The sequence below is a fragment of the Pseudochaenichthys georgianus genome, chromosome 10 (genome assembly GCF_902827115.2).
Source record: "Pseudochaenichthys georgianus chromosome 10, fPseGeo1.2, whole genome shotgun sequence".
Lineage (NCBI taxonomy): Eukaryota > Metazoa > Chordata > Actinopteri > Perciformes > Channichthyidae > Pseudochaenichthys > Pseudochaenichthys georgianus.
The window spans coordinates 25,216,897-25,233,571 of NC_047512.1; the positions used below are offsets into that span (position 1 = coordinate 25,216,897).

At 42.6% G+C, this 16,675-nt stretch overlaps 1 protein-coding gene across 2 annotated transcripts in view; it reads right to left on the minus strand.

Moving 5' to 3' along the window:
• Positions 1–7,824: 7,824 nt before the first annotated feature.
• nlgn3a (neuroligin 3a) overlaps positions 7,825–16,675 on the minus strand; it is a 158,656-nt gene continuing 149,805 nt past the window's right edge. For both annotated transcript variants that reach the window (XM_034093499.2, XM_034093498.2), the window contains one exon: positions 7,825–9,817. In XM_034093499.2, the coding sequence (XP_033949390.1) occupies positions 8,971–9,817 (847 nt within the window). In that variant the 3' untranslated portion in view covers positions 7,825–8,970. The remainder of the gene's footprint in view (positions 9,818–16,675) is intronic.

A 16,675-nucleotide genomic window follows, 5' to 3' on the forward strand; every position in this document is an offset into this window, starting at 1 on the left:
CATTTGTTGTGCTCTTCACGTGTGAATGAATGAACTGGGAAATCTCCTGACTTTGTATTCATTCATTTTTATTTAATATCGGTTTGTCTAATATGCCTCAAATTAATGACATTCCCATCAGTATTTCCCGTAGTGCTATTTAGAAAATGTTAACTAGCCTCTAAGTATAAGTTCACATTAGAACTATAGAGCTTTTGTTTATGACATGCAAAGTTTGAGTGATATTTGTTTACAAATTGAAGAGTTTACCTACGCAAAATCAGCATTTTGTGTGTTCGTAAACTTATCTTAATTAAGCATATTGGCCTGTTTTTACAAAAAAAACCTGTTGTAAACAAACGTTTAGCATCACAAACATAAATAACTTCAAGCCCTCTGCAGGAATTGAAATAGATCTACCAATACTCGACTCACTCAGGAGAAACAAAATCACTGCTCCCTCATCTTAAAGTCATCAGGGCAACGGAACATTTTAAATGACTTATTTGGATTTTTGTGGTTTCTCTCGCATAAATCCAAGTCTCTACCTATTGTCATTTCCTGTTTTGGTCTCTGAATCTTCAGACCTCATTGTGTGGGACAGGAAACCAGTATAATGACTGTTAGAGGAGTTCATTCCCAAAGAACGTGACACATGCAGCCTTCCCTGGACTTCAAATGAGCCGTTACGTCACTGCTGACTGGGGTTCTTTGAGCCACTTCACCTCCTCTTTCAACTCAGACAGGCAATTTACTTGAATTCATTTCTGAAACTCAAGCAAACAACATAGAGTTTATCAAAGTACTCAAATATAGAAATCACTAGATTCTTGGAATGGGAAGAGCGTCTGTACTTTGAATGTTCCAATCTAAGTGCTAGTTATATATTGAACACTAGTGAGAATAGGGAGTAAAACAAGAGTGCTGTGAGGAGATGTGTGAACGGAAGTGACAGTGAACATAATGTTTTGCAAATGCCATAGAGGGCAAGAAAGACTGTGTTCTGTATTGAGATGTACCAAGCTGTGAGTTACACATGGAGGTCCCATCTTAACAGCATGTTTCCGGTGTGTGAGTACTTCTAGGAGAGCAAATAGAAAGCATACACATTTTAAGACTCAAGAGTTACCTGTCTTACCTGTTACCAGACTGCCTAGCTATTGAATGTCCTGTTTGTAACCCTCCTGTTATCCTCAGATTTACTTTACACCCTTTATCCTCTGGGGTCAATTTGACCCCAGAGGATAAAACTCAAGACAATGATCATATCCAACATTTTGCATGTCTCTGGTGCTTTAGGTATCTTAGTTGACTACCTAAATAACCATTTAAATAAAACATTACCCCAACCTTCCCCCCCACAGAGCCCTTTATACATCCAGAATTCCTATTATGTGACTGTCGAAAAATATATAAATCACCATAAAATCTCACTGAAATAAAATGTTAAATTAAGATCTCTTTGATGTTGTTAAAGGACCAATAACTAAAGCAGAGGGTAGTTTTGTTTTACAATGATACATTTGCATGTAATAGTCACCTCAATATCATCCTACACAATCAACACAAATATGTGTAAAATATTGAAATGTACTAAAACAGCCTGGGGTCAAATTGACCCCAAGGAACACCGATACGTACAAAGTGCGTACAGGACATTTAAAAAAGATCTTCATGTTCATTTTATGTTTACCCATTAGTCCTCACTAAATTAGGAAAAGTCATGAAATACTAAACAAAAAATATAATGTGAACCATTTTTTTTAGATACGTTTTTTAAAAAAAATGTTGTCCATAATACTTTTGTCCAAATGTTCTTAGGACAAAACTAAGAACACATATTTATTTGAAAGCAGGGCGGTATACGTTAAAATGCATGTGTTTGCAGTTTGGACTATGTGTAAACACTGACGGAAAATGGACTTTGGGAAAGCATTTTGAGATACTGTAGAGTAAATTAGCAAAACTATTGCATCTTTAAAAATACATTTGTAAAAGTTTTATCAGGTCAGACATTTATTAAACTCTTTGATTAAGTATTAACAATATCTAGGTCTATTTGGGTTATCAAAAACATGCATCACAAAAACATATTTTCACTTCAACAAAAATAAAGGAAGAATTCACTTCACAGGACTAACAGTTAGGCATCACTGACGAAGGAATGCCTCAGCCTCGCGGGGGGAAATAGGCTTAACTTCAAAGGATGATTCCAGTCGTTTCACTGGAAAGAAATGGTACTGATGTTTTTAGAATATAAACTCAGACACTGAAGTCAAACTCACAGTGCATTTGATCGGAAAGATCTGTGAAAAGCCCGGTAGCCTGGATCAGCACTTAAGATCAAATTGGTGCCACTGAAAGTCATTGTAATGTGATCTAAGAAGTGATAAGTTACTTTGGGCAAGTCTACCGGGAGTCCTCTGTAGTCTGTGCTAGAGCAGCACAGGCCAGCGAGTTCATACACCAAAGGTCCACTGACGCAACCCCAGCCTGCCACCAGTAACCCACATCTGAGAAAGGCATTAGTGGACTGCCATCTGATGGTGAACTCCAGCTGATGCAACTGGGAGATAGCGGAGTAAGCCTGGCCTCAGCTGATGAGGAAAGCCCTTTCAAAATAGTTCTAAATCTACAAGATAATGCAATGAAAAATGGGAGCGGAGGGAATCAAACATCCTAGAAGCTATGAATCTTGCCATGAAACGTCCTCTTTAAACCCACCATCAGAACTGGACGTAGAAGCCGGTTACACAGGTTTCCAGACAGGAAACTAAAGAGATACACTTTGTGTAGCCTGAAATGTGCTGCTGATACTTCCCTCACACACACTGGGAACGTGCAGGCTTTAGTCCCAGTGGTATCTCCAGGCCATCCATCTTACAGAGGGCAGATCATTATGCAGTCGACAGGAAGCTTTAGCCCGGGGGCAGGTGGGACTGCTTGTACTACATGAACTATAGGCTGCTACTCTTCTTTACTGGACCTCCATAAACAACAAACCAGACCCTTTAAAAAAAAAAATGTTTTAGTGTGGACTAATACATTATAGTTGTTCCATTCTTGCACTGCTGCCACAGTTTGTTGCACCCCTGCTGCATTTAAAAGTGTTACCAACAAATCCATATTAAAATAGCCAAAAACAGCAATGAATTTATCCCGCTAACAAGTGTTGTCTGTGCAGCCACAGTTTATATGTTATGCCTCTGTGCCACAGAGCTCCATTGCCCCTAAAAACCATAACAAATCCATAAAAAGCCACACTGTTTGGTGATACTCTTGCTTTATTTTTACACAATTCTGCAGCAACATCTTTCTCTGGACAGCAGCTCTGTGTTGGGCAGACGTCGCTGAGCATGCCGGGGGCTCCTCGCTCTGCTAGTTTGACGAGCTGTGAGGAAAGGGCTACACTGTCTGTGTTCGTTGTAATTAAGGAATATGTCACCCAATGCACCGGTCTGGCTCTTTTCTCTGTCTTTTTAATTGTTTTTGGACAGCAATGAGTTCAACGGCACAGAGGCATACGCTATATCTGGCTGTGAATTCGGTACTTGTTAGCAGGATAAATTAATTGGGGGGATTTTTTTATTGTAAAATAAGCGATGACATATGCTGTCCTTATCCTTTAAAGCTGTGTATCATTTTGTATTTGGGAACAATAGGGCACTCCAATAGAGCACATACAGAGACGCTCTCTGGATAGTCATTTTGTAGGATGAAAAATATACAAAAACAATATTATCAGCACTAAAGTTCTTGGTGTCACGCCAACTGAAAATGGATGTCATGTTTTATATTCATGAGAACCACAATAAGATACAGAAAGAATAGATATTTTATTTTGATTACTCCAGTTTGCGAGGTTATAAATACATTCTATGGACATAAACATAGAAGTAACAGGGCATCTTTAGTAATCTGTACAATGACACTGAGATAACAGAGATTTCTCATGATGTATTTGGGCTCAAACACCATTTCTTTTTTTCGTATCAGTCCTAGTTTCTAGTGAAACATGTGTTACAGCATCTGGCTTTGATGCCCCCGAAAAAAGGCTCCACTGCAATATGGTCCTTGTTGGGAAAACCTGAAAACATGCCAGTGATTTGTCGATACTCTGTGGCATCACATTTGTTTTCCACATGGAAATAAGAGATGATCTGTGTTTTGATGGAAAGCAGAATGATTTCCCTTTAGAGGAAATCAGGCTATTTAGCTGCAAGAGTTCTGGCTCAGTGTTACTCTGCCTCCCAATAAGTAGTGTTAATTAGTGTCCTAGTCAGCAGAGAAACATAGTAACTCAACAAAATTAGACGTTAAATGATTGGAAATGAGTGAGCGGACCAGATTATGGTACTTAAGAAGGAGAAGAAAGAGAACTTGAGCAAATGACGGCCGTGTGAGACAGAGGTAGAGCTGCTCAGAATGCATTTGTGTGAAGAAGAGAAAAACACTGATTACAAGTAGTCATACAAAATAGCCAGGTTTTGTGACGGGTGGGGGGGGGGGGGGGATCGACTGGGTCCAGGCTGAGGGAATCGATACCACTGAGGGCAAGTGTTTGATATGTCTCCCTGATAAGTCTGTGTCTTTGGGGCCTCTGTGTAATAGAGCACAGATAGTATTCACACACACACACACACACACACACACACACACACACACACACACACACACACACACACACACACACACACACACACACACACACACACACACACACACACACACACACACACACACACACACACACACACACACACACACACACACACACACACACACACACACACACACACACACACACACACACACACACACACACACACACACTTCTTCTACTTCTTGTCAAAGGAAGTTTTGGCTAATTTAGTCCAGCATCTGGGTTTCTCATGGCTGAAGTGAAGCATTTTGACCCCGTTTTCTCTCACTGCACCACACCACTGCACTTTCCACGGTCTGCCCCTTTGGTCCGGCACCTAATTATGTGGCTCTTCACAGGACCATCACAAACGGTGTCCCCGAGGCCACCAGGTCCACCCCTGCCAATACTCAGTGGCATCTGCTCTGCTTTAACGGCATATGGGGAAATTACATGGCAAAAAACAACTTGCCCTCCCATGACATTTCTTCCCTTTGATACCTCGCTCTCAACTTCTCAACTCAATGTTAGCCCTGTGCCACTGTATGTGTGTTTGTTGGAGCCAAATGGAAACTGACCTCCCACCACTGCAGACGGATCAGACTACTTTAAGTTATATCCTGTGTTAAAGGGCGGGTCACCCAAATAGCAAAAAACAAACAATATCAGAAAAAGGCAACATTTGTTTGCCAGAAACATCTCATGGCTTTGCGGTGCAAACAGGCATTAGACTGATTTAAATATGTATCATATCATTAGCATAGCATAAACATTAAAGTTCATTTGGCAAACTTTTACTGGTTCACACATTTAGGAGCAACATTCATTCGGGGTCTTGTTTATGATTACGTGATAAATGTCAAATGTGCACTCGTGTTGCTCCCCACAAACCCTTATGAGGGAATGATCGGACTCTTAGCGGCTACATGCTCAACTGTCTTACATGTAGTCTGTCTGCTGTGTGGTGTTGGGCAGGTAGCATGCAGATTAGTTGGCTGTTTGCTGAACGGCTGTTGTGTCTTAAAAAGACAAGACAAGAGCAGTGAAAGGAACCAAGGGGTTGAAGTTGTGGGCCATTAACCAAAACACTTTGCCAAGAGACGCAACATGCTCTGTGGAGCTAGGGGTAACTGCAGGGTGGGGAGATAGCTTTGGAAGAGTTTGTCATTTGAAACATATGAATATTAATAATAGCAGCTTTATGGAATGTAACACCGATTGTATCTTTCCGTAAACCATGTCCACGACTGTTAAACGTTTTTATTGAAACTACTTTGTACTGAAGAAATAGATTACAATAACTAAATACATTTTGAGTTTTAAAAATATCATATTTAATCGTGTGAACACTGCAAATTAAATTCCATCAGCTTTTATTATATGGAAGTGACTGCTTAAAGAGATTTCTTAAAACCTTGACATATCAAAATGTCTGCATGGTTGGATGCCACGATGACACAAAGCCATTTAAAGTGGTTTAGGTGAATCAAATCTTTAGGACATAATCCAATGAGAAGGGTTTGCATCCATTTTCAGTCAGGGGCATTTATAAAATGTTTGTTTTTCTCTCATTAAAATGAGTTTGTTCATTCTTTGTGGGAAAACACGGTCCCTCTGATAGTACTGCTACTGAAACCAGTTGGACTGTTTGCAAAGCTTGCTCCTCACATACGCACAGAGACATTAATAAATGCTTCGGTACGAATGAGACAGCTCCAGGTAGAAACCAACTGCCTGCTTCTCTCTAAGTGGCTGCTGCTCAGTTGAAGATGGTGGCTGATTAGGAGGTCAGGCCCATATAAGTCAGGATGAGCAAAAACAGGATGACTCATACGGATCAGTCTCCAAGCAATTTCCCTCAAATAACCCCTCCTCTCTTTCTGCTCGTGGCAGGATCAGTGATGAGCTGACCAGACTGTGCTTCTCGCTCTGCTGCGTCTCCAATCATTAAATACAAGGGGAAGTTGTAATGGAGAACTTCATAAAAATGTTGAGGTCTATGTGCATGAAGTATCTTGTAATACAGATTTTTGGTCAGGTCACGGCAGGTTTACGGCAACTCACTCTAGCAGAAGAGACAAGTGTCTATGACAAGACACTTAATGAAAATTGTCAGTTTTACTTGTAGAATCAATAACTCCAGTTTTCCTCTGAATAACATATAATAGGATGCAATGTGAGCACATCAAGGCAATCTTTTCACAATCTCCCATTGCAGCAGCAGCACTGCTTTGCATGAATTACAGTAAATCTGGAGTTATGCACGCGGATAGGCCCCAAGCTGTTAGCCTGTTTTTCTCAAAGGTTTCTGCGAGAGAAAAAGAGAGAGGGAGGAAGAAGGAGGGAGGTAGAGAGGAAGTCCTGGGGGGAGACTTGCACTTGCTACAAGAATGTTTCTTTTCCAACTTATTCAAAATGGAAATAATAAAAAGTCATAAAAGGGAGGAAAACAATTCTGATCAAGAGAGCAAAAAGTTTTGTGAAACTTTTATATTCTTCATTTTTTACAGTTTTAATTTGGCACATGGCACAATCAGCATCTATGCATCTGGTATACATAAATATTAAATATGGTATACATAAATATACAGATAGAGCTCTTACAAAGACACCTTGGGACGTCTTGGCAGCAACAACCGTGCTGAGAATGTATTTGTTGGTGCAATCTGAACAGTGTTTTAATTCTTTTGTAAGTGGGATTGATATCTTCATAAAAGCTCTATACATATATGTATGTATGCCCATATTTATATATATATTCAAAGAAATACAAGTGTGCACTGATGTAGGTTTATTCAGTGCAAACAGGCCACTGTCTGCTTTTTAAGAGGAACTCTTACAAAGTCAATGGAATCATGTCAGTTAGTTCAGTTGAATCTTTAGCTATTTTTTTTTCTCTTACACGTAAAATAATAGATTTATTTTGTAATCTTTAAGCAAAATTAGACATATATAACTTTGAAAATAACAAGTGCTATTTTGCAAAGACAGACACCCAGAAACGCAGCAGAAACACTACTGGTGCTGAACCAAAATCAACAACATAAGAAAATACTCAGCCCCCTCCCCCCAAAAAACCACATTATACAACCTACAAACAAAAAAACAGGTGCACGGACACACACACACACACACACACACACACACACACACACACACACACACACACACACACACACACACACACACACACACACACACACACACACACACACACACACACACACACACACACACACACACACACACACACACACACACACACACACACACACACACACACACACACACACACTCTCTCAAAATACACTCTCACACACGCAGACTCAATCCCTCGCCGCTCTTGCTTTTGCAAGTTCCGACAATGTGTCTCTTCCTTTATCTCAGCCCCTTTCTACCACGCAAGGAACGAGAAATCACTTTCACATGCACACAAACACACCGGTGCTCTAAGCAGCATGTGTACGTGCACACTTTGTGGAGATAATATCAGATAGCTTAACAGATAAATTGGCTGTAAAAGATGCACTTTTTTCTTAACAAAACAATCACAGTAACATAGTATTTATCTCTGCCTTCTCATTTCCCGGCAGGAGCTGTCCCAGACAAATCCTTTCTATACGAGATAAAAAAGATAACACCGTTTGTGTGGCTGTTGCATTGGTACACAACAGAAAGAAAATATGAGTTGCCCAAAAAGGGTTTAAAATCTCTACATCTGCATATCCTCTAGGTTCCCATCCCGGTATTCAGTCTCTCATCTTTGAGTCTCATCGGCGTGTAACACACTCCACTTGGAATAGTCTCAGGGAATAGAAATAATGACAAAAAAGTACAAGCTTTGTAAGGCATTGAAAAGTAAAATAAAACAAAGAAGCAATTAAAAACATTTTGCGAATATTGACGTAGAGGCCATTGTTCGAGATGTGTCTCCCGCAGGAGGACGGTATGGGAAATAAAAAGCACTTCTCTTAGTTTTGTTATGTATCGAAGATCAGTGTTGATATCTCCTCAGTCTGCTTAGAAAGGCTTTTAAAATGATTATTTTAGAAAAAAACACTGCAGAAAGACCCCCCCCCCCCCCTCCCCCAATCAGGAGAAGGAAAGCAGTTTGATTTTGGCAGCTCTGCACAACTGGAGAGCTCACAGCAACTCTCCTCGTAGTAAAAGTCTAGTTAAATCTCTTCACGTTTTAATCCGACTCATGCCCTTCCCCTCCCCCTCCCTGTGATATTTATAAAACACAATCCTCTCCTCCAATCGTTCATCTTCCTGCTCCTCCTCAACCACCACCACCGCTGCCTCCTCCCCCCCCCCGCCTGCGCCGGCTGCCCCAGGCCTCCTTAAAGCTATACGCGGGTGGTTGAGTGGGAGTGCGGCAGGCCGGTGGAGTTGAAGCCGGTTGTGAAGGTGTTGTAGGGGTGCAGGTTGGGCATCCCCACCAGGGAATTGGGGATCATGGTGATGGTGTTGGGGGTCATGAGGGGAATGTCGTCCGGAGAGCGCCGCAGAGTGAGCGTGTAGTCGGGCAGCGAGGCCAAGCGCAATGCCCCCTCGTTGCTGTTCCCCGCCTCACACTCATGGTGCGTCTGGTTCATCTGCAGCGACATGATCTCCTCCTCGGGCGCATGGTGTCCAATGTCGTTGGAGGTGGTCTGGCGTTGTGGGCTGGGCTGCCCGTGGCCGGAGTCCTGCCGGCGCTTGTCCTTGCGGTAGTAGAGGGCCGCGAAAGCCAGCACATTGAGGAACAACAGCGACGCTCCCACAGCGATAGTGACACTGAGCTCTGTGGAGTAATCCCGAGGGTTCTCCACCACCAGCGGCCCCGTCTCCTCGTCGTCGTTCCAAGAGTCTTTGTCCTCGTTGTTGTAGGCCGGGGACATGGGGGGCCGCTTGGTGTTGTGTTGTCCGTTGGGCCTCCTGGTGGACAAGGAGTTCTGCGTGGATTCTGGTGGCGGCACTTTGGTGGTGGTGGAGGTGTAGTGGAACATGTCGTGCAGGTTGTACAGGTGGGGCACTAGGTGTTTCCAGAAGGCCACTTTAGTGGCGCGGTAGTGGTCCCGCACACGTGGCTTCAGGCCGATATGCAGATACAGCTGGTCCTGGGGGTTGTACTTGGACCACGCCACCTCTTCAAAGCGGTTGGCCTTGGTATGGATGAACTTGGTGTCTTGAGGAACCGGCTTGTTAGGATCCCTACGGAAAGAGAAGAGACATACATGATAAGTGATGAGTGTTAAATTAAATTCTGACATGAACATTTAATTATTCATGCACGTACATTCATGTGGGAGTAGGAGGCACAACACAACAAAAAAGACAACACAACAGTACCAGTCACAGCCTATATTTTGGCGTGAAAGTGGTTCAGCCACCACTGGAGAATTTATTGATCTTGTTCGGCGTAACCCACAACAGAGAAAACACAAACCCACAACAGCAACTAATAGGCTGCAGTTAATAATTGATCAAGGTGTGTATGTTGTGGTAACGTTCCTGTAGCTGCATCAACAGATACTGATTTATCTTCAATCAAATTTAATTTCCCAATACACCATTACATGTGTAATTGTACCACAAGTTCTGGCGGCCCCTGTTCTCTTCCGGCCACCTGTATTTGGGTATAATGTGGCTGCCCCCCCCCCCATCCTCGAACCCCACATGCTGTTCTTAATTCATTTCTGATGCATCCCACCAACAAAAAGCCAAGGCAGAGGCTTTTAAAGTAAACACATATGAATAAGTCAGCAGGCTTTAGGGCTCGCGTCAGGAGGCATCTTGTTGTTGATAATCCAACGCTGGTGGAGCCCCTCTGCTAATTGCTAAGGGAAGGCAGCACAGTGTGCATCGGCATCCAGCGTACTGACGTAGAGTGGACCATATTAATCAAGACACTAAGAGGAAACTGCAGAGGTGCGTGTGTGCTTGGAAACAAGGATGTGAGTGCGTGTGTGAGAGTTGTCGTGAGAGACAAAAAGGATGCGTGAGAATGTGAGACAGAGATTTTTCTGGTTGCAGTACCTTTTTTCATCTACAGGGTTCAGTGTTCCACTTTTCAGTTTTGTGACAACTTGCCTCGACACCGGACAGCCAACCATTTCAATTACAGTGAAGCTATTGATTTATTGAGATAATTAACATAATAGAGCAATCTCCCACATTCACACTAAACTCCATGTAGCTTTGTCACCATACAATGTCATGAGTGGGAGTGCTGCAGCACATTGCGTTCACTTTTGGTGCTGAGGACATGACTTTCAGTGAAAGAGCCTGAAGAATGGTGCTGCGGCCTTGAAAACACAATCATTAATGTTAGAGTTGAGGAATTTGAAAACTGTGTTGTCGCAAGGATCTTGGCAACATCTTCTGTAAACGTCATGAAGTATCTCTTTGTGGCTATGATTGCCATGTCACTGGCAAGCAAAGTTCACATTTAGTTTGGGATTTTTGGGATATGTGCGCCGATAGTGGTGTTTTGGCACAGGCTGAAAAACCTCCAAACACGGCCAAGAGAATTAAAAGCCATGCCAGAAGAATTCACCCTCCATCCTCTCTCCCGTTCGTTTCCCTGCTGTCAATTTTTCTTTTTCAGGTCAGTGCTTCTGGGAGAGGTGAGAGAGAGGGAGAGACAGCAAGCAAGAGAGGGAGGGAGAGAGGTAAAGCAAATTGAGATGGCTGCAGCTGAATATATCTGGACCTGGGCCGGTGTCAGCAGAGCAGCCCGTAAATAACCTCTTTTATTAGGCCCGTAATGATCCCCAATGAATATTGACAGCCAGACTATGATGACTTTGTAGCTGAATATCAGTAATTAAGTTTCAAAGGAGTGGGTGGTGGAGGTAAGGTCATATTGATCTGCCTGCGTGCAACATGCCAGAGAACAGGACGTCAATGGAGCAGCCTGAGACGTGGCTGTATGCAGCTGGCGTGCTTCATGAATTTTCACAGCAGTGTTGTGCATGCTGTTGTGCATGCTGTCACACAAACACACACGTGCATGTAAGCAGCATTTCCCCCCCCCCCCTCTCTTTCTCACGCACATATACACAACAACGATAGAGGTCGGAGCAATCTCAGTTAATGGGAATTCTGGTCATTTCCATAACACTGCAATGCTCTCTTTTCAGGAGGGTCAATTTGCTGAATTGTTACGGAACAAATATTGAAAAGGTACTTGGATAGATCTAAAAAAACAATCAGTGTACGCAGGGAGCAAAGGAGCGGTGGCGTGGAGGAGTTAGAAAAGCTCTTTGGTGGCTGGCTGTCTGGTTCAGTGCAAGTGAAGATGAATAATTTAAGGAACACAAAGAAATCAATGTGGCATCTTTAGTTAATTTGATTTGCCGCATTAGAGAACAACTGGCTGCCTTATCTAATTACACACACATATGCTTGGGTAATTGTTGCAAAGTCAATAGTAAACAGCCTGCATTCCTTTGAACCATTTTCTAGCTCAACTTTGGGCTGCATACTGGCTTTGAAGTCCTGCCCTGAACTGCAGAGTCGGAGGCAGTGATCTCTTCTGCTCGATGTGGTGAGGGCTACTAAGCTACCCCGTTTTATATGAAACAAGGCTTAACGGTCCCTCTGTGTGACGCACCATAGTCCGTTAAACTTTTAAATTGGTCGTTAGTGCTGTGCTGCTTTCAATCTGCACATATTAAAATAGTTCTGAAATCATTGCTGACATGTTCTGCAGGTGGGGGAAATTATAGCACAGTTGCATACTGCCTGAGTCAAGGTAATAATGTACTTTTTCAGTGGAAATCTTACAGACATCTTACAAGCAGTTATGGGAAAGCTTCTTAGAAAGCATGGCTTTGAAAGCTACCAATTACTTCACCTTATGAGATGTTGAACTACAGCAAAGCCTTCACAGGGAGACATTGTGTTTGACATTTTGAAGCTACTTAGAAAAAGTTCAAACTACTTTAAAAGAATGTTTTTGCAATTTTAACTAGAAAAGTTTGTACATTTTTAGACAATATTGACAGACTTAACACTGGTCTGAGAAATATTTTACTTGTCAGAGCAGGATCTCTTGTTTATGATATGCTGTTAAAGTTCTTAACCAACAGCGTACTGTAGTCTCCCCTGTGAAAAAGGGACTGGTCCAAGGGGTTGAATTACATTCGAAAAAATAGGTTAGATAAAAAACAGTAATAGTGTTTATGGCTTACATTTGTAGTTTCCGTAGTAACAAAGCATAACATTTCTTATTCTGTAGGCATCTGAGGACATGCATATATTGGGAATATATAATTCAGCACAAAACAACTACAAAGCACACAGTATTTCTCTGTAACAGCCACAATATGACACAGAAAAAATTATAAGCTTCCCAAGATATTATTGTGTTTGTAGAAAATAAATAAAGACGGTTTGATGCTCTACCTAAATTGTGCAGTGTCTCGACACAGAGCCGCATAAGCGTGTGATCAGAGACATTCTGTTTTGACTGTGCTTTTAAAACTAATGACTATGACGTCAGCCGAGACCATCCACAGCCTAATACGCAGAAAAACAGACAAAGCTAAATTAAATTAAAAACGGCTGGAAAAGGAACCGTAGACGATAAGATATTAAAAGTCTACCAATCTTGATGGATCGACTACTTTTAGATGTCACCGCGCAGCAAATAATTTTAATTGAGATAAAAGAAAGATAAAATAAATTAAAACACTTATTGAACCTTATCAAAAACCTCAAAGGCTGAAATGAGGAGTGCTGGTGGTTCAAGTACAAACAAAAGGATTGCTTTGCCTGTTCATTTAATGTATCTGAATACGCAAAAATTACATCAGGCACCCGAACCTCATGGTCATCATATCATTCCAAATATTTAACAGTCTGGCGATAAAACGCTTGACACTTCCCGAGCTCGCCGTATGTGTTCAGCTCTGTAGAAGCGCCTTGTTGTGACTTGTAGGAATGAGTCCTGGCATAATGTGATGTTTGTGGTCCTGTTGGGCTCTCCCCTGCATTAGCTGATAGCCTGCCTCCTGTCAGACCTCCCACTTAATCCGGATGGTCATTGGAGCTATGGCTGGACTCCCAGGCAGAGGAGAGGGATTATTACACCCATAAAAGCAGGCGTTTTAATGGCCTTTCAGATTTCCTCTGAAGTGTTCATATGGCTGCAGTACTATAAACCATCACCTTCATGTTCTCCTCAGCTCCCCCCTCATAATGACCCGCTGACCCCTCGCTAACCTTGGCCTGCCATGCGTGTTTAAGTACTCCCGTGTGTTTGTATCTCTGATTGACTGGGAATTTGTAATTCATTTCCTGTCCGTCAACTGGTGTACGTGTGTGTTTATGTGAGTGTGCGTGTGTGTATTTGTGATGCATCATGGTGCGATGACCTGTGGGGCCACACAAGCGCAGCACTTGAACTCAAGACATGTCAAGACATTTCACCGAGCAGTACATATGCTGTGTAGTGATGATGACGAGCCCCTCCAGGCGGATATAAGAAAAAAAGGCATCTGTGAGTGTTAAGCTGCTCGACTGTCGGATGCTGCAGCACCTGGATTACACACGACTCCCAGATCTACCTGCACAAGTGGCAGAAAGGGGACCTAAGCTCATTACCTATCCCAAGCCCTATCTGCATGCTCTGATGTAAAAGGTAGATAAGGGGGAAGAATGAATATCATTTCTTCATTTTTCCCATGTACCTCCTTTCCCTTTTCATCCTGATGTAATTTGAAGCGCTTGAATGATCATAGAGCTAGCCATCACCAAATCTGAAAAGACACGTTTAGGTGCCCTAAGGCAGAAGACAAGAATCTATTTCCCCCCCCTCTCAGGGTCCCTGAATCCAGAGCGGAGTATAGCTTCTCAATATAAAACAAGGAGCACACATTAATTCAGCGGCACAGATGCTCATTTTGCTAAGCTGCTAAAATATGCAAAGTTGAAGCCTGTTTTTTTTTTTTCCATTTAGTTATTGTTGTGTATCAAATTCATCCCCTGAAGTTGTTTATCTACTTACCAGGTAACAAAGTAAGCAGCTAATTTTAATTTACAAAAGAAGGGTTCTGACACCTTTCCCTTAATCCTGTATACATTTTTCATAAAAACACTCATGTAACGCTCTTTAGTAGCATTTGGCTCGGCTCGAGGTAGGGGGTAGCTTCAGAACTGGGCGGGCAAATGATCAGGCTATGCTCTTTTACCCTTCATGTGGTTGCATGCTGGGGCAGGGGGCTGAGTGATGCGCGGTTCATATTTCACGGCAGCCTCCAGTTCAGCAGGCTAAGTGATGCAGGGCGAGGCGCTCTGACTTTGGGGCGTGCAGAAGTGTTGGAGGACACAGCTCTCGCACCACTCCTTAATACGGACGCTATTGATTTGTCTGATTAAATGAGTGGCAGCAAACCAAACACCTCCCTCTCCTGAATCACCTGCCTAACATTAGCTCTCTCCCTCTTTTAACCAATTAGCAGCGTCCGACCACTTCTATTGAATATTTAGTAAGTAACAAAATAGTATTTATCCCTATTTAATCGGACACCCACTTACTTACGGATACACATGCAGATCTACTTTCCTTTTCCCCTCCTCCCTCGCTGCCCTCCTCTCATTACATTCAGCACACAGCATGGACACCGATCAATGGGATCCAGGCCCCTTACCAAGCCACACCACTTCCTTACCTTCTCTAATGCAAATCAGGGTATTGGCTACAAATCTCCTATCAAGTGAGTGCCTTTTTAATGGAGTAGCTAGGTGGCTGTTCGGGGGTTGTGCGGTTTCACAATGCCTGGCATTCACCGCTTCCTGGTACAGGTTGAGTCGGTCCTAACCAAGGAGTCTGAAGAGAACGGGGGATTATCCGGACGAAGGACAAGAGGAGGGGGATCAGAGATGAGTGATGTAACTACTAGACAGCTGGGGTAAAAAAAGAAAGGCTGAAGGAGTGCGTGAATGAGGTCAGACGGGGAAAAACAGTTGATGTATTTGCATTGTTAACTCTACGGGGAGGGTTGTTCGATTGACAAGTGGGAGAAGAACAAAGAAAAAAATCAACGAGCAGGGTTGTAAATCAAAGAGCTGGCTGCTTAACGGCACTACAGACACACTGTAGTTACTGCTATCTACATTTGTTTGGTCGACAGCCTTTGTTACTAAAGACAAAGCAATCAATACTGCATTTTTTTGCTCATGTTGTGAACATAAAAAAACACGAGTAGACTTTTTTTTTTTTTAAATGAGGGAGAGGGGTATGGAGGAGAATGAAGAAACATTTCAACACATGACAGCGCTCTGCTCTTTAACTACCTAGTACACACAAAACAGTGGACATAAGCACCAGCCAGATAGGAAAAAAAATAAGCTGTGGGAAGATGGCCCAACATATTTATGGCACTAATGATATGTGATGATTGATCTTTTCTAAGTCTTTTCATCATTCTCTCTATTTCTGAAGTGTTCTGCCAGTCTTTTGTGTGTGTAGCCGGGCAGCTGTGCTTGCATTTGTGTTCGTGAGGGAGAAGTATGTGGAGTTGTTTAAAAAGTTTTGGAGAAACTGTTTGGAAGAAGTTGTTGTGGCGGTAAAGCGCAGGCAATTTTTGCCTGTCAATAGTAAAACAAATGTTGCAGCCAGAAAAATAACTCTGAGCTGAGTAAATCCCTGGCTTGTGAAACATCCCTAACTCTCAGGAAAGAACGGCCCATAGTGTAAACACACACTCTCACAATCCCGCACACACTAAGAATATTTGACAGCATGCACTGACACTGATGGAGGTAAATAAAAAAAAAAGCGCATGGGCAGGGATTTGCCCTGTAAAGATGACACATGAGAGCCAGGGAAAGGAAGAGCTTTGAGGCGAATGCTGCTATGATACACACTGTTGACATGCAGCTCAAGAGTCTCAACATCGTGTCACACATGTTGCTCCAGCTGATTTAGAGAGGGGGCAGGAAATGCAATCTGGGTCAGTTCATTATGAACATCTGGAAGGGAAGCTTTACAGATATAGGGAAGATGGTTGTTGGACGGAAAATGGAATTCAGCTGTGCCTTAATTAAAAGGAAGTCCTCTGG